Source organism: Carassius gibelio, chromosome B23 (assembly GCF_023724105.1).
Source record: "Carassius gibelio isolate Cgi1373 ecotype wild population from Czech Republic chromosome B23, carGib1.2-hapl.c, whole genome shotgun sequence".
NCBI lineage: Eukaryota > Metazoa > Chordata > Actinopteri > Cypriniformes > Cyprinidae > Carassius > Carassius gibelio.
Genome location: NC_068418.1, coordinates 13303755 through 13327048, shown reverse-complemented (window position 1 = coordinate 13327048; position 23294 = coordinate 13303755). Strand labels below are relative to the sequence as shown.

General features: G+C 39.5%; 1 protein-coding gene across 2 annotated transcripts in view; it reads right to left on the bottom strand.

Annotated features, from left to right (window-relative positions):
* LOC128011227 (acidic mammalian chitinase-like) overlaps positions 1–23294 on the bottom strand; it is a 40204-nt gene that overhangs the window by 6835 nt on the left and 10075 nt on the right. Inside the window, exons 1-7 of one of the 2 annotated variants that reach the window (XM_052593409.1) lie at positions 5419–5553; positions 5299–5325; positions 4912–5116; positions 4504–4560; positions 4253–4418; positions 3717–3841; positions 3462–3585 (exon numbers count right to left, since the gene is read on the bottom strand). In XM_052593409.1, the coding sequence (XP_052449369.1) occupies positions 3462–3585; positions 3717–3841; positions 4253–4418; positions 4504–4560; positions 4912–5116; positions 5299–5325; positions 5419–5446 (732 nt within the window). In that variant the 5' untranslated portion in view covers positions 5447–5553. Of the gene's footprint in view, positions 1–3461; positions 3586–3716; positions 3842–4252; positions 4419–4503; positions 4561–4911; positions 5117–5298; positions 5326–5418; positions 5554–23294 lie in introns of those variants that run through there. The other variant, XM_052593410.1, reaches the window with a different exon arrangement.

The window sequence follows — 23294 nt, the reverse complement described above, 5'->3', positions numbered from 1 at the left end:
TAAAAGAGGTTTTAACCTCAGTGTAACTTTCCTGTTTAAATAAAGGTTAAGAAGATAACATCATGGATGGTGATGTCAATTTTGTAGAATACAATGAAATTACTCACATTTCTGTAATTTTCACTGTCATTTTACCTGTTTTTAAATCCCTCATCATACTCAGATCGATAGGATGGAAATTGATTTGACAAATTAAGTTCAACGCTGTACCTAAATAATTTAAAATTATAGGTACAAACTAATAGCTAAGGAGTATAAAAAAAAACATAAAAATGATTGAACAAGTTCAACTGGCAACCTAATTTACATGCATTGTGCATACTGTTAGGCACCTCTCTCCATGTCTATACCAGCTGATGAGCTGCTTGGCTGTGTAGATGTTTCAGTACTTGCTGCTTTTTGTGTGGTTAAGAGGAAAAGCATGTATTTTGTTTCTCCTGCTACTAACCACTCTCTCTTTTCAGTGGTCTCCAGCTCCCATAACACATGCTTGTGAAGCTGTTTCTGCTAGCTGTGCATGCTGCACAGGCCCCTTAGCATTTCCCCCCTGAATATCACAAGCCCCCATGGACTACAGCTGCTTATGCTGGCAACGCATGCCCTCATATCTCAGTCTTTTCCCTCTGCTACTTCTAATCCTTTTCCTTTTCAGCTGCCTTCAGCTTGCATAGCAGATGCTAGCATGAGGCTTCCTCTGCTAGCCATGCAGGATACACAGGCACTTCGGGATGTCAATCCAATCCACTCCCTCCCCGTGGTTTACAGCAGCTGAAGGAAGCATTAGGCTTTCTCCACTTGTAACTCAGGCCAACACATCTCAGGCTTTTTCTCTAGTTACTAATGACCAATTTTTCTTTTCAGTGGCCTCCTGCTCCCATAGAAGATGATTTAAACGTCAGGCTGTCTCTGCTGACAGTTGCAGCCCATGCTCCTCTTCCTCATAGCTCACTACTTCATTTAAAATGACGTTGTTTTCCAGATCAAGTTCCGGCTCTCCTTGAGCTTCAAGACAAAGCAAGTTTAGGTCCCAGATTCAGATGGTTCTCACATTGCACTGCCTCCCTCCTCCTCTCAGCTAATCACTGCATGTAACATCGCCCACTGGCGTGGCTTCTCAACCTCCATTCATTTCCACTCTACCTCCGGATGCTAGCATGAGGCTGCCTCTGCTAGTTGCTCAAGCTCAGACACCTTATTTTTAACATTCCACTTTTCCTTTTCCCCATCAATGGTCAGAAGCCCCTGCTGCAGATGCCCAAGCAAGCATACTGGCCTCCTCCCTAATTTCCATCTTTCTCTTCCTCTTCCTATGGGATTCCCCAAGCATCAGGGACTAATCGGTGAGTGAGGCAGCTTCTGCAAATGGTTACGCCCCCTCCTTATCTTCCTTCTAACTTCTACCCAAACTACACCTCAGTATACTTTATTTTCAGTGGCCCCTCTACCTACTGCACTGAATGCTGCCACTCTGGAACCACCTCCTGTGCCTAATATCATAAAATCTCAGATTCTCATTTCTAGATGCCATGTTTTATTGGATTTTTTGGTTTTCTGAGATTCTCATTAATTGCAATAACCCCTAAATTCAACCCCAGACTTCACCTGACAATCTCTGATTTGTCTATACTTGATAGTGAAACTATCGCTTACTTCATTAAATAAAGATGGACCAAGAAAGGAAAGGCCACTCCATATACATGTTTTATCTCCAATTCAACCCTATCAGGCTCCCTTTTCTTATGTCCAACTCCGGAATGCTCAATCTAAATCTGCACTGGACCCTCTCTTCGACCCTCTGATCCTTGCTCAGTCAGGCTTTCCCGCAGAAAAGTTTCCAGTCACTCATTTTGTGAAAAAAAAAAAAAAAATCTAATAAATGAATGATGAAATTAAATTTTAAGTGTTTTTAATTCATTTTATTCACTCGATTATGCAGTAAGTCACCACTCCTTTGGGCAAAGTAAGGGCCTTCCAGCCATCGTTACAAACATCCTCGTCTATTCAGCATTGGACAGGGCTCTCCCTTTTGGTGCAACAGGGCCGTTGCTCCCTTTGGTCCCAGTGTGAGCCTTCTGTCTGTTGTTGAGTTGCGTCAAAACAAGCCTCATATCCAGTCGCAAGGGGGACTCTCCCTTCCTGTGCAGCAGTGCTGCAGCTCCCTTCAGATGCAGCAAGAGTCCCTCCATCAGTCATGTTTCATTGCTTATTCTTCATAAAACAGGACAAGGGCTCCCCTTCCGGTGCAGCAGACACACGGCACCCTTATGGCGCAGGGTGAACCCCCTGTCTGAGATATGTTGCATGCTCAATGGCGGTCAGGGATCTCCCTCCTGGTGGAGTAAAGCCACTGGCTCTCTTCGGTTGCAATAGGAACCCTCCATCCGATGAGTCAAACCGTGCCTCGTATCTCCTTGCCTATTCAGCATCTGACGGGGCTCTCCCTTCTGGTGCAGCAGACCCACGGCTCCCTTCGTTCGCAGTGAGAGCTCTCCATCAGATGCATCAAACCATGCCTCATACTCAGCCGCAAGAGACAGTCTCCCTTCCGGTGCAGCAGAGCCGCAGCTCCTTTTTATATTTAAGAATTTGCCACTGATGATTCAACACAAGTTTTAAGCAGTGTAGAATAGCGCTTGTTGTTCATCATTTTTTTCTGATCACAAATGCAGACAGTTATATGTTTACACAGTCCGATACACAATGCATAAAAACACAGCATAAGTCACCTCGCTGTTCAGAACGATGAGCTTTGTAAAAATCGACACGTTAGCAATGTCACATGACCCCTTTAAACCTCTATGACTAAGTTCAGTGAATCAAGAACATAAGTCTTCTGCTCCCAGTTCCAGTTGGCCTACATGCAGGATCGGACTTAGTGATTTGGGGGCCAAATCTCTCTCTCTCTCTCTCTCTCTCTCTCTCTCTATTATGCTATACCAACATTTTTGGGATAACAAGTGAAGACGTAATTTACAAAACTGCTTGCAATTGTATATTTTATGAATTGTTAACTTCTTCAAAATTTGTACAAAAAGGAATCAAATGTCATAAAAGTTATCCATGCAGCTCGTTCTGTATCCCAAGTGTTCCCTCTTCAGCTCCGGCCACACCAATAGCACACTAAGAGTATATATATATGCAGCCTACCTACCTCTGTCCTACAACAGTTTTTCGCCATCCCTCCTCCACCCCAACTCCTCACTTCTAATATATTTTTTATCCCAAATTAGGGGTAGGGGAGTTCTTTGGGTTCGGGCTATGTTCCGGGCCCGGACCCCTCCCCTAGGTCAGCATGCCATAATATGCTTACTATTTGCTATCAGATTAGATTTAAGGGTGAACTCATGAATTTCCTGTTTTCCTGTCATTCTTGTTATTTGGAATGACTCACGGTCTCATTCACAATCATTTAAATGTTACGCATGAAGTTAAGAATACAGTAGGATATATGGCCGTCTTACAGTGTTATAGTAGATGTTGCCTCCTGGGTATCCAGAGCCATCATACAGAGGACTGTTGTGCCTGGTGAAATTTTCAAATGAACCGTAGAAGTCATAGGTCATCACATTAATGAAGTCCAAATACCTGCATAACCAGAAGTTCAGAGTCATCAACTCAGACTCAAGACATAGAAGCAAATAATGAGGCAGACTGTGAAGGTCTTGGCCAGACTACATATTCATTTGATTCATATTCATTCATCTAAAAATTCTTACTTGGCAATTTCTGAAATTTCATAAGCTTCATCAATAGTTCCTTTAAAAGCAGCCACTGCAGCAGTGAGCATGAGTCTGGGACGTCCAGTGGCAGCACCCTCTGCCTCATAAGCTTCCAAGAGCTCCTGTTACAGTCAAAGTAAATTATAATGGAAATATTTTTAAAAAATTATGAAAAAATGTGATTATGGGATTCAAAATCTAATATAAACTTGTAAATAAACAAAGTTTTTGGATTAAAAAAAAAATGTTACATAGATAAATGTTATGAAGTAAAATGAATAAGACAGTTTACACTTCAGCTTAAGCTGCTCAGAACCCTTTAGGTTTAAAACAAACTTGTGGAGTTCAAATACTTACAAAAGAAAAGAGTATTTCACTAGTGGACTTACAAACTCATTCTTTCTCTGATTATCTATTATCTTTATTGTTTTGTACTTAAGCTTTCAACCATGTTATAATCTCATCATATAAACAGCATAATTAGATTTTTAAAACTACTATATTGTGTAAAATATCTGTAAATACTGCAGTACCTTACAGAGCAGAGTGAACCTCTGCTTGTCTTCTGGAGGACTTCCACGGGAACCTGGATACTCCCAGTCCAGATCCAGACCATCAAAGCCATGTTTCCTCAGAAATGTGATGGAGGACTGAATAAACGTCGTCCTGTTTGCTGGTGAGGACACCATGATACTAAATCTGACAAGAAGTACCATGAAGATAAAATTACGTTTACATTTAACACACATCCTTCAAAATTCACTGTTTTAAGCAGGATTCTTACTGTTCTGAGCCAAAGGTCCATCCTCCGACAGCCAAGAGAGTTTTCAAGCTGGGATTTCTGTCATGTCAAATATTTGTATCATTATTCACATTAATGTCTCTGTCAAATTATCACTACACTCTTAAAAAATAAGGTTCCAAAAGAGGGTTTTCACAACGATGCAATAGAAGAACCAGTTTTGGTTCCCCAAATAACTTTTCAGTTAACAGTTCTTAACAGAAACATTTATTTTTTACATTGTAGAGGACCTTTAGTGGAACGAATAGTTTACATGAATGGTAAAGGTTCATTGTGGAATCATTGATGCGAATAAAAAAACTTTATTTTTAAGATTTTATTCAAAACTTCATAATGCATTCTATTCAATTATAAAATGCATTCACAAACAAAACATCAGATAGCACATACTTTTCCTTTAGTCCATTGAAAGATTTGTAGAGAGTTTCATCATTAGATTCAGAAGTGATCAACTCATTTACCGGATTAATGGCGGAAAAAGCATAAATTAAATGAGTGCACAGATGTGGATCTACATTTTCTGGCATGTACTTGCCAACACCAGGTCTGTACTGAGACCAGTTTGTGAAGTAGCATATCAGTTCGGAGGACCATCCTGAAAGATAAGATAAGATATAATATAATATAATATAATATAATATAATATAATATAATATAATATAATATAATATAATATAATATAATATAATATAATATAATATAATATAATATAATATAATCTTCTTCTCATTATTATTATTATTAGGAATTGAAAAACTAAATAAAAAACTAAAATACCGAAGTGACACAATGCCAGGGAAAAACCTGAAAGACAAAACAGAATGTTACAATTTATAACATATAAAACACTCCAAGGCCAACAAGCTCTTTCATTCTGTAAGATCAACATTAACTTACCAGCTAGAAAAATAAATTTGGTCATCATAATGTGATGGTTGTTTCAGTCAAGAAGTTCTGTCTGCTACTGTTGTATGAAAGACAGAAGTTATCGTTTATATAACACGTCAGTGTCACTCCTTCATATACCAATGATTAATAAAAAAACACGAGAACTGAATTTCCCTGAAATAGCTTTTCCCTTTGTCATTGGCCCAGTATATGTTATCACAGTTGGAGTCTTTGTTCCATCGTTTAAAGGGGTCATATAATGCAATTTAAATTTTTCCTTTATCTTTAGAGTGTTACAAGCTCATGGTGCATAAAGATGATCTGTAAAGTTGAAAAGTCTAAAGTCTCAAATCCAAAAAGATATTCTTTATCAAAGTTAAGACTTGTCCACGCCCTCCTAAAACGGCTCGTTCAAACATCTCTGATTTTATTCTTAATTCGATTTCCTATTTTATTATTTTTTTTATTTTTTATTTTTTTCCCTACTTAAGGAAAGCAATAAGTACAAACAGCAGACAACAAATAAGCGGTAAATTCCCTCAGGTGCGTGATTAACGATCGGCCGATCGTGATTGGAGCAGCTCTAATCAAAAGCAAGACAAATGTAACCCCCATTTTCATATGCGGCTGGATGGCTCTGTTTCAGGTGAAAGAATAGATGTGTGGTGCTGCTGCTTTTGACTGCGATGGGCTTTAAGCAAATGTTGCAGCGTGGGGTCTCTTGCTCCACGTCTGTCGCAGCAAACCCATACCAGTTCCAAACAACAGATGATTTTATTCCTTTCTTTGTGAACAAACTTCCAACTCTCACCAGTAGCCATGTTGTCGCTTGCTGTTTCGTGTGTGCTATGATGTTTTTGTTGCTTGCCATACTGCCATGTGAAACTAATGCTACGGAAGCTCCGGGGAGCCAAAAATGCACCATTACACAACTCGATTTACTTATTTTTTAAATCGCCTGTAACAAAAAATTTGAATTAATTCATTGAATCGATTTTTCGCCCAGGCCTACGTGAGCGGGTTTACTGCCCTCGATTGGGTATTTAGGAGTGGGTGTTTCAGCCCCTGTTACATTTGGCGTAGTCGGCAGGGTGCAAATATTAAGGCGGTGGGTATATGGTCCATGGTTTTGTTTTTTGGTTGTATACTGGGAAAAACAGTGGTTGAAGATTTGGATCGTCATCCTCAGGGGTCCTGAGCATCAGCTGGGAGCAGCAGATTGTTTATCTTTTGATTTTGTTAGTAATCCTGTATTTGGTAGTTTAAAAAAAAAAAAAATGTCGATTTTTACAAAGCTCATCGTTCTGAACAGCGAGGTGACTTATGCTGTGTTTTTATGCATTGTGTATCGGACTGTGTAAACATATAACTATGTCTGCATTTGTGATCAGAAAAAAATGATGAACAACAAGCGCTATTCTACACAGCGCAATGTCCCCCTCTTCTCTCTTTTAGTATGGCAGAGGAAATGGCAGCACAATTACAGGCATTAACAGAGTTAATACAACAATTGCAGTCAGAAAATGCCATGCTTAAAGAAACCACTCAAAGAGCGGTAGTTGTTCCGGCTAATGATTTGTTGGAGGGTTCTTCCTCTGCGTCTATTCCTGTGACTAATTCTGTACCATCTCCTGTGTCTATGCCATCTCTCCCTGTAGTAACCAAACGATAAAGTTTAGGACCCCTGCAGAAAGAAATACTCCAGAAAAGATTTTTTCCATCCTTCGTGAAACTTATGGTTGTTCTAAATCTTACATAGGGCTACAGAATCAACGAAAACAAATGGAGGGTGAATCGCTGCGAGAATATTCTCATGCCCTTATGTCTCTCATTGAAGTAGTTAAGCGGAGAGATCCACAATGTTTTGCTAATCCTGATTCTATTCTTAGGGATCAGTTTATCGAGCATGTTAGAGATAACATGTTGAGACGAGAATTAAAGCGACAGGTACGGATGGACCCTTTTGTCTCCTCCTTGGATATTCATACTGAAGCGGTCCAGTGGGTAGAGGAAGGAGAACGTGTTGTTAGCCAAAGGCCCCGTGCTTATTCGTATAGCGCTCAGGGCGTGGTTGGGGAGATTCAAACAAATGTAGCTGCAGTACAGTCAGTAGATGAGTTAAAAGAAATGAAGGAGTGCCTTCGTAAGCAACAGGTACAATTAGACACCATTATGACACATCTTGAACCCCCTGCATTTCATAAGAGGTATGATGTTCGTCCACATGGCACGAAGTTTCCTTATCAGCCAGATGGTAAGCCTATATGTATTCGTTGCAATAAACCAGGCCATATTGCTAGGTTTTGTAATGTAGATCTGAGGTCATCTCAGGAAGCTGCTGGGAGGGACAGTTTGGCAGAATGTAGACAGCTCGACCGTGTCTTAGAGACCGGGTTGATTGGCCGTGTCCGAGTTCGTCCTGGACCTGCTGTTCTGGTTCCTGCTATTTGTCACACTGGTTTAGGATCGACATTTTCCTCAGGTTTTTTAGAGCCTTTGCCTTTAGAGAACTGTCACTTGCCTTGTGATTTGATTATATCTTCTGCTTATTTGCCAGTTACTCAAGGGAGGTTGGAGGTACCTGTTGTAAACGTTGGAACTCAGGATCGGTGGGTTCAGTCTAAAGTAGTTCTGGGAGAATTTCATCTAGTTTCTCTGCAGTCAACAACACTGGTACAGTTCCATGAACGGGGATCTACTGGTGAACAGGTAGCTATAGTTAAAGCTGTGGCAGTAGAAGAACTTCCTCCAGTGGATTTCTCACAAATGGCCTGGCCTAATTTGTCTTCTCAGGAAGAATTGGAGGCCCGTAAACTTCTGGAGAAGTATAGTGATATTTTTAGTCGTGGGGAAGGGGATTTGGGCTGTACGACTTTAGTAGAGCATACAATACCTTTAGTGGACGAGACCCCAGTGCGACAATGCTAACGTAGGTTACCTCCTTCTCAGTATGATCAGGTCAAAAGGCATATTCAAGAGCTTGTAGACCAAGGGGTAGTAAAGCAAAGTTGCAGTCCATATGCTTCTCCAATTGTTGTTGTACAAAAGGATGGTTCAATTAGGCTGTGTGTAGATTATCGGCAGCTAAATTTAAGGACTCGTAAGGACGCCTTTCCTCTCCCACGGATTGAGGAATCCTTAGACGCTTTGGCTGGGGCTAGTTTGTTTAGCACTTTAGATCTGGCTAGTGGATACAACCAGGTTCCTGTAGCTAGTCAAGATCAGGAAAAGACCGCATTTTGCACTCCCTTCGGGCTCTTTGAGTTTACTAAGATGCCCTTTGGGTTGTGCAATGCGCCAAGTACCTTCCAGCGCCTTATGGAAAGGATATTTGGCCACCAACGATTCCATGCTTTGCTTTTATATCCTGACGACATTGTTGTTTTCTCAACTTCCTTCCAGCAGCACTTGGAGAGGTTGGAAATAGTGTTGGGACGCCTCCAACATTTCCACTTGAAATTGAAGCTTCAAAAGTGTCATCTGTTTCAGACTGAGGTGAAGTATTTGTGGCATATTATTTCAGCCGAGGGGGTAGCTACAGACCCGGAAAAGGTTAGTGTTGTTGCTCAGTGGCGAAGGCCTAGTAATGTGACAGAATTGCGTTCTTTCTTAGGTTTTGCTTCATATTATCGCCGATTTGTTGAAGGGTTTGCTTCAGTTGCTGCAACCTTGCATAAGTTGGTGGGAGCTTTGCAGGGTGGTAAGAGCAGTCTGAAAAACTTTGGGCTCCTTTGAACAACATTGGACCGATAATTGTGAGAGGGCTTTTGTGACCCTTAAAGAGAAGCTAGTGTATACCCCTGTGTTGGGATATGCAGATTTTGCAAAACCGTTCATTTTGGAGATCGACGCAAGCCACCGAGGTCTTGGAGCAGTTTTGTCTCAAGACCAGGGGGGACAGATTAGGCCTATTGCGTTTGCAAGTCGAGGGTTGCGTCCCCCTGAAACTAATATGTCCAACTATAGCTCGATGAAATTAGAGCTGCTGGCATTGAAATGGTCAGTAACTGAGAAGTTCAGAGAATACTTAATGGGCAATAAGTTCATTGTATATACTGATAATAACCCGTTGAGTTATTTGCAAACTGCGAAATTGGCAGCTATAGAACAGCGCTGGGCTTCTCGCGATGAGTAATGCTGGGACTATGGTTCCCCCTGAGGTGAGTATGCACCAAGTAGCTTTGAACCCAAAGCCCCATGTTGCTAGAGCCTCTGTGGTAAGTGCGGTACCAATGCGAGAGAATGGTGATCTTTCTGCACTGCAGGCCTGTGATCCATTGATTGGTAATTTTTTGAGGCACTGGAGGAGGGGAGCGCCACCCTCAAAGGGAGAGGTAGCTCAGGGCCCTGAGGGTCTTAGGGAGTTGGTTAGGCAGTGGCCTCGGATTAAGGAGGATAAAGGAGTGTTATATCGAAAAGTACAGCTTCCACCTACAGGAGAGACTGTCTTGCAGCTTTTACTACCGATTGTTTTACGACCCGAGGTTCTTAATAATGTGCATAATAATCATGGCCATCAGGGTGGCGGGCGAACCATGACCATGTTGAGGGAAAGATGCTATTGGCCAGGCATGTGGAAGGACGTTAAACAGTGGTGCATTGAATGTGAGCGGTTTGTACTGGCTAAGGCCACACAGCCTAAATTTCGCACCTATATGGGAAGTCTTACTGCATCAAGACCTCTAGAAATTATAGCCATTGATTTCACCCTCTTGGAACGAGCTAGTAGTGGTCTGGAGAATGTATTAGTGGTAACAGATGTGTTCTCCAAGTTTACTCAAGCCTTTGCTACTGCAGATCAGAGAGTGAAGACTGTGGCTAAAGTACTGGAGGAAAAGTGGTTTTGTGTGTATGGCGTACCCAAGCGTATACATTCGGACAAAGGCGTAGTTATGAGAGTGAGTTGCTGAAACATCTTTGTGACATTTATGGAATTCAGAAGAGTCGTACCACCCCATATCACCCTCAGGGAAATGGACAGTGTGAACGTTTCAATCGAACGTTGCACGATTTGTTGCGGACCCTGCCCCCAGATAAGAAAGGGAAGTGGCCACACTTTCTTCCACAACTCTTATTTGCGTATAACACCACTGTTCATCAGTCAACCCAGCATTCACCATATGAACTTATGTTCGGCCAAAAGCCACAGTTGCCAATTGATTTTCTCTTGAGCGTGGCTGAGGAAGAGTTATCGGGAGGTAGTGTAAGTGACTGGATTGTCCAACATAAAGAACATTTGTCCTTGGTTTATGGAGGTATTTGGAGAAGAGGGCTCCATACCAGAAATCAATGCCACCGAATGATGTATCCATACTTGCTCCAGGCACGTTAGTTTATTGTAAGAGTCATCCTTTGGGGCGAAATAAGATCCAAGATGCATGGGCCCCTAGCGTGTTTAAAGTGTTGGAATGTAAGGATGGCCTTGGTAATGTGTATGAAGTGCCACGTCAAAATGGCGTAGGCCCCTCTAAGTGCGTTCATAGATCTGAGTTAAAGCCGGTCCCTACCTCACATGGGAGTGAGACACTAGTGGTTGAGGGAGGAGTTGAGAATAGTGAAGGAGTAGAAGAGTTGGAGGTCCACATGTTGTAGGTCAGACAAGACAAGGACAGATTCAAAGGGAAATACAGTCACATCCCTACCCTTGTCCAAGAGGTCAGGTAGATTGTGTTGGGAAGACTGGGGATCAGAATTTGGATATATCAAGGGAAAGTTTGGTGTCATCTGAAGATGCAGGGTGTGGTGGTTCATCTGTTGTAATTGGTGGGGGACAAGGTAGAGGGGCTACGATACCTCCATCAGTTAGACGTACTACACGTCCCACTGCAGGATGTCATTCAAACCCTTTTCGGTTACCTCAGGGGTTGGGTCCTAGCGACGCTGTGGTAAATTCTCATTCTACTGTATTTCGACCATGGCAGTAAGAGTAGTAATGAGGTATTCACCGGGACGGTGAACTTTTAAAGTAGGGATGTATGTGGTGTGTGGTTTATGACGCAATATGCATCTGTGTTGCTGATGGTTACTAGCAAAAACTTGGCATTGTGCGTCTCTTATCGTGTTTCTGCTGTTCGTATTGCTGACTATATCCGGGTAGGTCGTTTGATTTATGTGCTATAAATAGTCTGTGTTTGTCCTTAAGTATGCGGTTTGTTTTTATGGTAGGGACGAACTTGGCAGCACAGTTGCTTTATTGGTGTTAGGAGACATTTCATATAGGAAACCTTGTGAAGGTAATGTAGTTTTTTTTAACAAAAATATAAAGTTGCAAGCAATATGTCTAAATGTAATGTGTAGGTTTTTATAGTATATCAAATGTATTTAAATGTGTAATTTTGTGTTTTTTTTTTTTTTTTTTTTTTTTTTTTTTTTAGCAGATCTACCTGGGAGCTAATATAGTAGGCCACTGTTTTCCCCAGTATTGGATATTATAATTGTTACATTTTTTGTTTTTGTTATATTTTTGTTTCGTTTGATTATCATTTGAATATTGTTTATTTTGGAGTATTTGATTCTGTTATGTGAATTTCTTTGTTTGTCTTTTTGTTCATGATTGACTTTATGTGATGTATGTTTTATGTTTTGTTAATCTGGGGGCCTTGTATCTGGCAGAGCAGTATTCCAGCTACCAGTGTGTGCGGTGTGGTGCAGTGATAACACTAGTGGTTGATTTGTTTGATGGTATATTACGTTGTGGCACAGGTTGTATTGTTGTATTAGAACTAGCTGAAACTGCTGTGTCCAGTCCCAGGGCTTATATTCCAGCTTAGCCATTTTGGCCCCCTGTTTGTCCTTCTGTTTTGGGTTTTTGTCTGTTTGTTATTTTATATTTAGTTTTGTTTGTTGTATAGATGTAGGGTTCATTTTTTCCCCTTTTCCTTTATGAATAAAAGGACCATGTACTACACCAAGGCCTAGACCTTTATTCATTTAATTGAATGGCCTGAGCGGGTTTACTGCCCTCTATTGGGTATTTAGGAGTGGGTGTTTCAGCCCGTTACATATGGTATTTTTTTTTAACGCGTATAACCTCTGCTTTCTTGCACGTCCCATGATATTTGCATTAATTGTACATAAAAGAAAATAATAAGGTCTAAATTCGTTCTTCCGCAACCACCCCCCTTGACAAGTCACACATCAAACGAAAGCACTCGCTCTCAGGAATGTTTCACAGATCTTATACAGTACAGTGACATAACAAAGAATAATTTTCAAAAGAATCACGAAAACTGAAATTACTCCTGTAAACAAGCAAACTTATGCATCATATTTCTGCACTGATAACTATATCTGTGCTCACATACTAGCCTAAAATCCCATATCAGCTTTTACTTTAGGTTGTTTTGTTCAATATGAGACCATTTTTATCAATTTATTCCAAAGTATGTGGGTAGGGCTGACTTCTGCAGGGAAATAGACCTAACAGGTCCTAAATACAATTTTTAACTTAAAAATCTGACTTTTGTCTGTTTGTCACAATATTGTAAAAATATGCAATATCTTACCCTTGTGTTAAACTCCAAAGAGTTTTCTGTAAAATGAGACCATTTCTATCAATTTATTCCAAAGTATGGGGGTAAGGCTGTCTTTTAAGTTATGCCTGCTTTCAGAAATCAAAAAACGGTGACTGTGAAAGTACACTTGGAGGCTCTTAGCGCCACCTTGTGGTTAAAGCTAAATGACTTTTGCTGAGAATATGTTATCGACAAAATTCTTTTTTCTCTTGTTTATTGCCACCTAGTGGAATCAAAAGAGATTTTCTCAAGCGACATAGACCAAACATGTCCTAAATTATAGACTCTTAAATAAAAACTTAATTAAAAAATTAATAAAAGTCAGTATTTATCACAGTAGTGTAAACATATAAAATACAAAATATGTAACACTGTGCACGTTTTAAAATGAGACCATTTGAATCAATTTATTCCAAAGTATGAGTAGGGCTCTCTTTTAAATTCTGGTATGCCTAATTCTGTAAAAAAAAAATCCAAAATATGATGCAGAGCTGAAGAGCATATATGGTAGAGTTTGCTGAGAAAAAAATCTAAAATGTAATCTATTATTATTCGAGCCAGCATGCCAAAAGGACAAAAGCAAGTCATTTTGAATCAAGACAAATAAAATCATGACACTAAACACGATTCTTTCTGATGGACAGGCAGTGCTGGATAGACACATGTAAGGTGGATTACATAATAAGACTCCAAAAAATAAGTGCTTGTAATTAGACTATATGACATTTGAAAATACTCGTAATCAGTTTTTTATTTATTTATATAATTTATTGATTATGACCGATTCTTCTTTTTTATCTTTTAAATTTTCCTTCCTAAAATAGTCTACCACTTTCAGATTCAGACAGTTTTCTACCTAGTGATGTGGCTATAATGGCTACAAAAATAATTAAAAATGTACAGCATTTCAACATTGCATCAACTATATTGTTAAGATATAATTTTTTTTATTTGAATTATCACTCTTATTTAATCATGTATGACCATGTCTTTGGAAGACTTTTGTCTTTCAAACACATTTAAATGCACAATTTATGTTATTTCTTATATTTACATGTTGCAGGGATTTCCAAACTTTTTTGTCAGATGAACCTCTTTCACTTAATATATTTACTTGAATTTAAGGTAATAAGTTAACAACTAATGCATTTGCATGCTCATAGTTCTTTGATGTTGGTTAATGGTCACATGACATGCAAGCAAATACAATATTTCATCTTTTTAAATAAGGGTTTTATTTTGATTGTTGTTCATTTAAAATTATTTAATTTTCAATTTTTATGATTATATGAATTATTAGCTTATAATTAAACTCACAATCCTGCAGTTTCTTCATGAACCCCAGTTTGGGAAACCTTGACTTCATCTTGTTAAAAACCACGAATGGAATATATTTTCTTTCTCTTTCCATTTTAAATCAATATGATACTGGAATATTCTATTTAGATCAATGTAATAAACGAGTTAGCACATAAGTAATCTAAAAAGACCTTAACTGTCTATGTAATGGATTAAATTACTAATTTGCTTATTCATCTGAACAGACTCATTCAATCTGATTCAATATAATTCTGATAGCTATTAACGCTATTAGCTCTGCACATCTTCACTCTTGAGGGGGATTTCACCCAAAAATGTGTCATCAGCTACGCACCCTAATGTGCATCATGCATTTGGCAAATGCTTTTATCCAAAGTGACTTTATAATTAATATAGCTAATGTCATATACACTGTTTGTATTTCTATTCAAACCTTATTACCTCTAAGTACTGAGTTTTGGGTTGAAGTCCATGAGTGTCTCTGTTGTCATCCTTGCTTTAAAGCTCAATAGCATTTGAGGAGAAAGACTTGGAGTCATGAAAACAAATGTAATGTGTTCATACATGTCAAATACAATACACACCTTATACATTTTTAATATGTATAAAAATAGATTGTAAAAAATTTAGGTAAAAACCATAGACTGTATAAAAAAAGGTAAAAATGAGGCCCATGTATCACTTTCAGGTAAATTACTGGGAAACTGTTTTGATGTTAATAATGAGTTTTAATGTCATAAATAATTTCACCACCACAATAACACTGTTAAAATACATAATGTAGGCTAATGCAAAATATACAATAACATGTTATCACAAATGCCTGCAAAGGGAGCCAAAGGGTAATTGCTGCTGTTACACTTACAGGAAAATCAAATCCTTGTTCAGGCTATTGGCCAAACATTTAATTCAAATATTCACAAAATATTTCATTTTTGGCCACCTTTTTTACGTATGGTTATTTTATTATGTGTTTTTTGTTCTGTGGCTGTCATACTGTTGCACTGCGGAGCTTCTATCATGAAAACAAATTCCTCGTATGTGTAAACATACCTGGGAATAAAGGTCATTCTGATTCTGATTTTGATTCTATAGATGAGACAGCCTTTATAATTTCTTCAACAAAAAACGTGGACATCACAACCCTTACAAAAATAAGCCATGGTTTTATCATAGTAAAACTACTTCATTTTCTTTAGCCTGATTTCCGAATGCTTTAGACTATAAAATAAATTAGAATCATAATAAAGTCAAAGCTTAGGTAAATGTCGAGAGCTACAATTGTAGTTTGTAAATAATACAATTTATTTACTTTTTTTTTTATTATTAAAGGGGGGGTGAAATGCTCGTTTTCACTCAATATCCTGTTAATCTTGAGTACCTATAGAGTAGTACTGCATCCTTCATAACTCCAAAAAGTCTTTAGTTTTATTATATTCATAAGAGAAAGATAGTCTGTACCGATTTTTCCCGGAAAAACACGAGCGCCTAGAGGCGTGACGTGTGGGCGGAGCTAAAGAATCACGAACGCGAGTAGGATTTTGTGTTGAGCGAGTCTGGAAGCTGTGACACAGATCCAGAGGCTGAAATTTAACAAGAGCAGCATCAGCAAAGGCTTCTCTATGTGGTATGTACTGAAACTGTATATATTTGCTTAGCGGTTTTGGAAAATGACTAAGTTCCACTTTGTCGTCTTTTTTTTTTTTTTTTTTTTTTAAGCTGTACATGTGGAAAGTGCAGTTTGATAACAACATCGCATGTTGTTTACTTGATGTGCTTATGCGCTGATAGCTAAGTTAACAACACAGAGATATTTGAAGCAGTTTTACTCGTGCAGTTTGATGACAACATCGCATGTTGTTTACTTGATGTGCTCACACGCCAATAGCCAAGTTAACAACACAGAGATATTTTAAGCAGTTTTACTCACCGCCTGCAGTTCCAACACACGATCGTGACCCTTTTTCGTTGGGATTGCATTATCCTTAAGAAATAAACGATGTGCAAATCCAGCGTCAACCTGGGCCTTGTTTGTAAAACAAGCATCTTCGAAATGCAGGGGAACAAACACAAACACTTGCACAACTCCGTTGATGCTCTGTAAAAATAAACTTCATCCACTGGTCCCTTAATGCTGTTTCTCTTTTGGTAATCTGTGCAGGGTTGTCTTGCCCTGGCAACCAAAAACACACTCCTTTTGTGACATTTCGCGACGCTCTCGCTCTGATCAGTGATTGTCTGTGCACAGCCTCCCTCTGCTCAGCTATATGGGAACGCGCGCTCTTCCGGCAGACGCGCCCTTAGCACCCATATAAGGAAATTCCGCTCCATCTAACGTCACACAGAGCCATACGCGAAAAAAACTTTCCGAAAATTGTGACAAACCGGAAGTAGTATTTTTGGAACAGAAATACTCCTTCAAACCTACAACTTAATTTTTGAAACTTTGTCCATGTTTAGCATGGGAATCCAACTCTTTAACAGTGTAAAAAACTCGGTATGCATGAAATAGCATTTCACACCCCTTTAAAGTTCTATTTTGACCCCTAGTAGGTGTTTTTGTTGTTGTTATTGTTGTATTTTTTCATGATATTTGAGAAAGGGGGGCACAACAATTCAATCCTGCTTAGGGCACCCATTTTGCCAATAGATTATTAATTAAAATGTTGTTTGACAGAAGTGATTTATGTCTGGATCTGTGAACATTTACCTCTGCATATCACCTGCATCACAAAGCTGTTGCTCAACAGAAAGTTATTGTCATTGGTTATTTAAATGTCACTTTGAATCCCTCATTATTTTTGCACTGAAATGGTCAGTAATTACAGATTACAAAATTACAGTAAATATATTACAATAATAGCTTTAATTAAAGCTGCAAGCAGCGATGAACGGGCCCTCGCATCCCGGCTCACCGGCAGCGAGTGGCTTTAGTAAAAAGGTGAACGGTGAGAAATATGCATTTAAAGTCATAAATATAAGTGGAATATATCAAAGTCTATTCCATATATATGCCAATCTTCCTGTTGCCAGTAGGTGGCGCTATCATTATAATGGAATATTGGCCTTCAGATGTGTTCAGGCAAAGTCCTTTCAGGCAAGTCGTGCCACTCGGCCGCCATCTTGGCAACGCCTCCGGGCAGCTATTTCAGAATAACAAGACCAGCTCCTATCTAAATGAATGGGCAGGGAGTCAGAACTGCACTTTCACTGGTCACCGGGACATACAAATAGCATGTATAGAAACAGCAGTGAAATATGACAAAAATCGCAGAAATAGAATAAGGTTTAAAATGCCTTTTCCCCCACAGGTTATACCTTTACTACGCATGTGCAAGGGTTCCTCAACTGTGCGTGTACACCAGTGGAACCAGACGATAGGCTTAAATGTTTTCCCGGCTTGACTGTCAAAAGCAGATGATTTGTTTTCCAGCAGGAGGGGCGGGACATGTGCACACAACCGCCATCTTTGCCGTTACGGGTTTTCCTTATATAGTTGTATTGAGGATTGAGGAAGTGGCATGTCTCTCATAAACTGTCTCTGGTTCAGGCCAGGACTCTTATCGAACATGTGAAGTTTGGGGAAGATCGAACATTTTATGCCTGAGTTCCAACAACTTCTTTTGCTGTGGCGAGACGTCAAATTTTGTCACGGCGCCATGGACACGCCCTTTAACAAAACCTCAAGATCTCCACAATTTAACATAGCACAGGCCTTTAGATTAGACCAGGGGTTCTCAACCTTTTGGAAGCTGGGCCCCCCCAAAGCTGGATCATTGCAGTTGGGGCCCCATACACCCCCCCCCACACACATACACACACACACTCCCCAGACCCCCCACATTAGATAGATAGATAGATAGATAGATAGATAGATAGATAGATAGATAGATAGATAGATAGATAGATAGATAGATAGATAGATAGATAGATAGATAGATAGATAGATAGATAGATAGATAGCCCTAGGCTATTATTTTTAGGCCCACTATTAACATTACTAGGCTGTTGTTATAATTGGCAGTAGCACCAGACTTCTAATGTGAGATTGGAGGCATTATTATTATTATTATTATTATTATTATTATTATTATTAGGAGGAGTAGTAGGCCTATCATCATTACTAGGCTATTGCTATATAATTATATGAAGTAACATGCTTTATTGTTGTTATTATAATTATTATTATATTATCAACAGTAGGCCTATTATCATTACTAGGCTATTGATATATAATTATTACATGCTTTACTGTTGTTATTGTTATTATTATTATTATTATTATCATCAGTAGGCCTGTTATCATTACTAGGCTATTGATATATAATTATATGAGGTTACATGCTTTATTGTTATTATTATTATTATTATTATTATTATTATCATCAGTAGGCCTATTATCATAACTAGGCTATTGCTATAATTGGGAATTGCTCCAGACCTCTGATATTATGCTTTATTATAATTATTACTAGGCCTAATAGTAGGCATCATCTGCATTTTTTACAGAAGCTTGCAGGTAGGTGATGTTAATGTGAGACCTGAGCCTGATTTGCCTTGCAAAGATCCTCAATTATTGGCTCAATGTTTGATAAACATAGCCTCAAATCAACCTCAATCTGTGCACGATTGCGGTATTTCGTTTTGAGTGCAGTCATTTTTGAGAATCCTGCCTCACACAAATATGTCGACGCGAAAGGAAGGAGAATCTTCAAGGCAACGTCACTGAGTTGAGGGTATTCCTGCATCAATGCTGCCCAGAATGACGAAAGAGGGCAGGAGCTAAAGAGTTAATTCAGTCTACTGTCACTCTTCAGCTCAATAAGCTGTTCCTGCATATCAGTTGATAGCTCGTTTGCTGTGGACACAAACGGATCTCGAACCCACGCAAAAGAGCGATAATCCTCTTTAAAATATGTCGCAAATTGTTTTCTCATTGCTGACAAGTGCTCAGATCTGATTGAAATAGGGAGGAGAAATCGTGTAACGTCATGTGCAAGTAGGGTGACCACCTGGCTATTGCTGTGTTGCAGGACAGCAGACCTGATTTTGCGGGACAATGCGGGACACGAGGGAGAGAAATTACTATTATTATACTAGGTGAATAAATATTTATTTTTTTATTAGATATCTTTTTGCAGTGATGTTAACATGTTTTAAATTGCTAAAAGGGTTTATAAAAATGTTAATGACGGCACTGTGAACGTCACTAATAATATTTAATAGTAATATCAGTAAAAAATTATTTTAACAGCACGTCTCTATTCAATCCAAATAATTAAGTGAAAATAAAAATCCAATTGCTACAAAGCACATTTACAAATAAGCACATAAATTCCATTAGGAGAGACTAAGATTAAATGCGTTCTTACCGGATTCATTGCATCTTGAATTTATATTTTTTGTCTGATCTGGCAGCTTTGAGTAGGGCCTTCTCATTCATTATGTGTCTGTAGAACTCCTGGCAGGTGTAGCTGTAGTTCACTTTCACCAGGAGTTCACTTTTTATGAGGTCCACAGTTGCGCGGTTCCTTGTCTCTGTCCACGCAGCAGTCATGAGAGAAAACACCCTCTCCACGAACGCATTGGTGACAGGAGTGCTCAAAGCCAAAGATACCAGAGCTGTTATGTTTGGGGCACGGACGTGCTTCAAAAGAACTGTCCACTTAGATGCAACTGGATTTGTTGTTGTTGCGATTTCCTTTACGTGCGGCATAAGAACACAGAATTCATCATACAACTGGTTCATGTCCAGTTTAAAGCTAATTTTTAATGCTTCAGCTGCTCCACGGAGGTCTTGGAAGCTAAATTCCCTCTTGATAGCCAGGCATAAGATGTGCTTTAGGTAGTTGCCATCAGTGAAATCAAACCACTTGTGTAGATAAGCAAGCGCTCTTTCATATAACATAAGAAAGTCCTGCTCTATAACAGCAACCTGTGCGGTGGGAAACTGTTGCAGGAGAGTACTGGTCTCGAATCCAAAGAATCGATCATTTTTCCTTTGCTCTAGTTTGAATTTGATGTTGGTCATTAACTCGAAAAGTTCACACACAGTTGTCTCGTCTCCCTCAACTTTAAGCACTGCGTCGAAAAAAACTTTGAGGCTATTTTGCAAAAACAGCAAGTATGCCTGGAGTTCACAGGGCACATCTTCTCCATCCTCACAATTTGCGAGCAATTTCCAAAGTGCTGATGGACAGCGCTCTTCTCCAAGAGATAAAAAATAGCTTTTGACAGCTGGCCAGGAGTCGTGCAGACGTTTGACAGCAGGCCACAAACTTAGCCACCGTGTCGGCACATTCTTGTAAAGAGCCGTGTACTCCTCGTCCACAAACTCAAACACTTCCTTTAATTCTTGCACACGTTTAGCTGAAGACGAAAAGTGGTTGCAAACTTTTGTGACTATGTTCTCAATGTCAATTCTAAGTGTTTATTTTCCCGCTCTGGCTAGCCGCTAGAACCAATAATAACGGCTGCGCTGCGCATGTTCAGTGTTTTTTAATTGTAGAATTGTAATTTAAAGGAAGATTTAATAAAATGACGAAGACAAAATTAAAATGCGGGACACTGCTTATGATTTGCGGGACGCGGGACAAAGCTTCAAATTTCGGGACTGTCCCGTGGTCACCCTATGTGCAAGGAGCAAAATATGAGTTTTGCGGCCTCGCAAAGACAGGTTGAGGCCATTCAAGCGGTCAAATATATCGACCAAATAGGACAGAGACGCAAGCCACATAGTGTCATCCAGATGCTTCGCCAGATCTGATTTGATTTCTGTCAAAAACCACTTCACCTCCTCTCGCAGCTCATACAACCGCTGTAACATCGACCCCTGGAGAGCCAGTGAACTTCAGTGTGCAGAAATAGCTGTTCGTGCCCTGACCCCATCTCCTCCATCTCCTGGCAGAGGACCCCAAACAAGCGAGAGTTTAGCGGCCGTGATTTGATGAGATTTATCATGACTCGGTCAGGGTGCAAGGACCTTAAACTTTTGAGGCTTGCGCAGCTTCTCGAGGAGAAATCAAACAAATGAGCGCAGTCTATGAGCGCAGCACACACAAGTAAACTAAATTGACATACTGCAGTTAAATTTCAAAATGTGGTGTTTTTATATTTCTAACATTTGAATACAGTTCAGCAACATACATCACACGACCTGACGACCAAGAGAGCTGACAATTGACCATCACTTAATTTACCATCACCTCGCGATTGAAAATGTGACACTGATATGACAAACAAGACAATATGACAAACAAGTTCAACAAACAAGTTAATAATATTAAGTCACTTACATTTTAGACGTAATATTGACTGTTTTGGTCTATTTTAGCAACGAAAATAGATCCGATGAATCCAAACAAAGATCACAACATAGCGCATCTCACAGAAACACTCTCAATCGTGTTTTGAATGACTCAGTGTTTTGAACAAATCCCTGGAGAGTGTTGCGTGTTGGAGAGTGGCGTGCCCCACCGGTTGAGAACCAGTGGATTAGACTGACCACAAAAAAATTTTTTGAGTATTGTTTTGCAGTGTATAATATGTCACTTCCTGTTGCCGGCAGGTGGCGCTATGACTATAACTGAATATGGGCATGTAGATCTGTTTAGGTCAGGAGTCTTATAAACCATGTGAAGTTTGGGGCAGATTGGACATTGTATGTCTGAATTACAGCAACTTCATTTTTCATGGCAAAACATCGAAATTTGTCAGGCCACCATGGACACGCCCTTTAACGAAACCTCAAGATCTTCACAATTTAACATCGGAAAGACCTTTAGATTACACTGACCAAGTTTGGTGTTGATCTGACTAAATCTCTAGGAGGAGTTTGCTAAAGTACAACCCCTGAAAATGGCATTAACAACACCAATTTTGCAGAGAAAATTCTAAATAACCGTCTTCCTGTTGGGATTCTGATTTCATACCAAGATACTTTTTGTAGCTATTGGTGTGTTACATGTGTTTACAGATTTTCGTACATGAACGTGAAACATAGCTTGAGGCGCACTCCATTGAAAGTGTATAGGTGGCGCTATAGAGCCATTTTGCCACACCCGATGGAATATTGGCCTTCAGATGTGTTCAGACCAGGACTCTCATCACACATGTGAAGTTTGGGGAATATCTGACATTTAATGCCTGAGTTATAAAATCTTTTATTCCCATGGAGAGACATCGAACTTTGTCACGGCACCATGGACACGCCTTTTAATGAAAACTCAAGATCTTCACAACTTAACATCGCACAGGCCTTTAGATTAGACTGACCACAAAAAAATTATTTTTTAATGTAAAAAAAATTCTGGGAGTAGTCCATCCCAGTGTAAAATATGTCACTTCCTGTTGCCAATAGGTGGCGCTATGACTATAACTGAATATGTGCATGTCAATCTTTTCAGGATCGGAGTCTTGTCAAACATGTGAAGTTTGAGGCAGATTGGACATTGTATGTCTGAGTTATAGCAACTTAATTTTTCATGGCGAATCATCGAAATTCGCCAGACCGCCACATTCTCATTCTTTTCCCATTCTTTTCCAAAAAGAACTTCAAATTTTGATTCGTCTGACCACAGAACAGTTTTCTACTTTGCCACAGTCCATTTTAAATGAGCCTTGACCCAGAGAAAACGAGAGAAAAAAAAATATTTTTTGACCTATAGAGTTTTAGCCGACAACGACGAATGGCACGGTGCATTGTGTTCACCGAGAATGTCTTCTACCGAGAAAGTATTCCTGAGTCCATGTTGTGATTTAAATTACAGTAGCATTCCTGTATGTGATGCAGTGCTGTCTAAGGGCCTGAAGATCACGGGCATCCAGTATGGTTTTCCGGCCTTGACCCTTATGCACAGAGATTGTTCCAGATTCTCTAAATCTTTGGATGATATTATGTACTGTAGATGATAACTTCAAACTCTTTGCAATATTTCTCTGAGAAACTCCTTTCTGATATTGCTCCACTATTTTTCGCCACAGCATTGGGGGAATTGGTAATCCTCTGCCCATCTTGACTTCTGAGAGACACTGCCACTCTGAGAGGCTCTT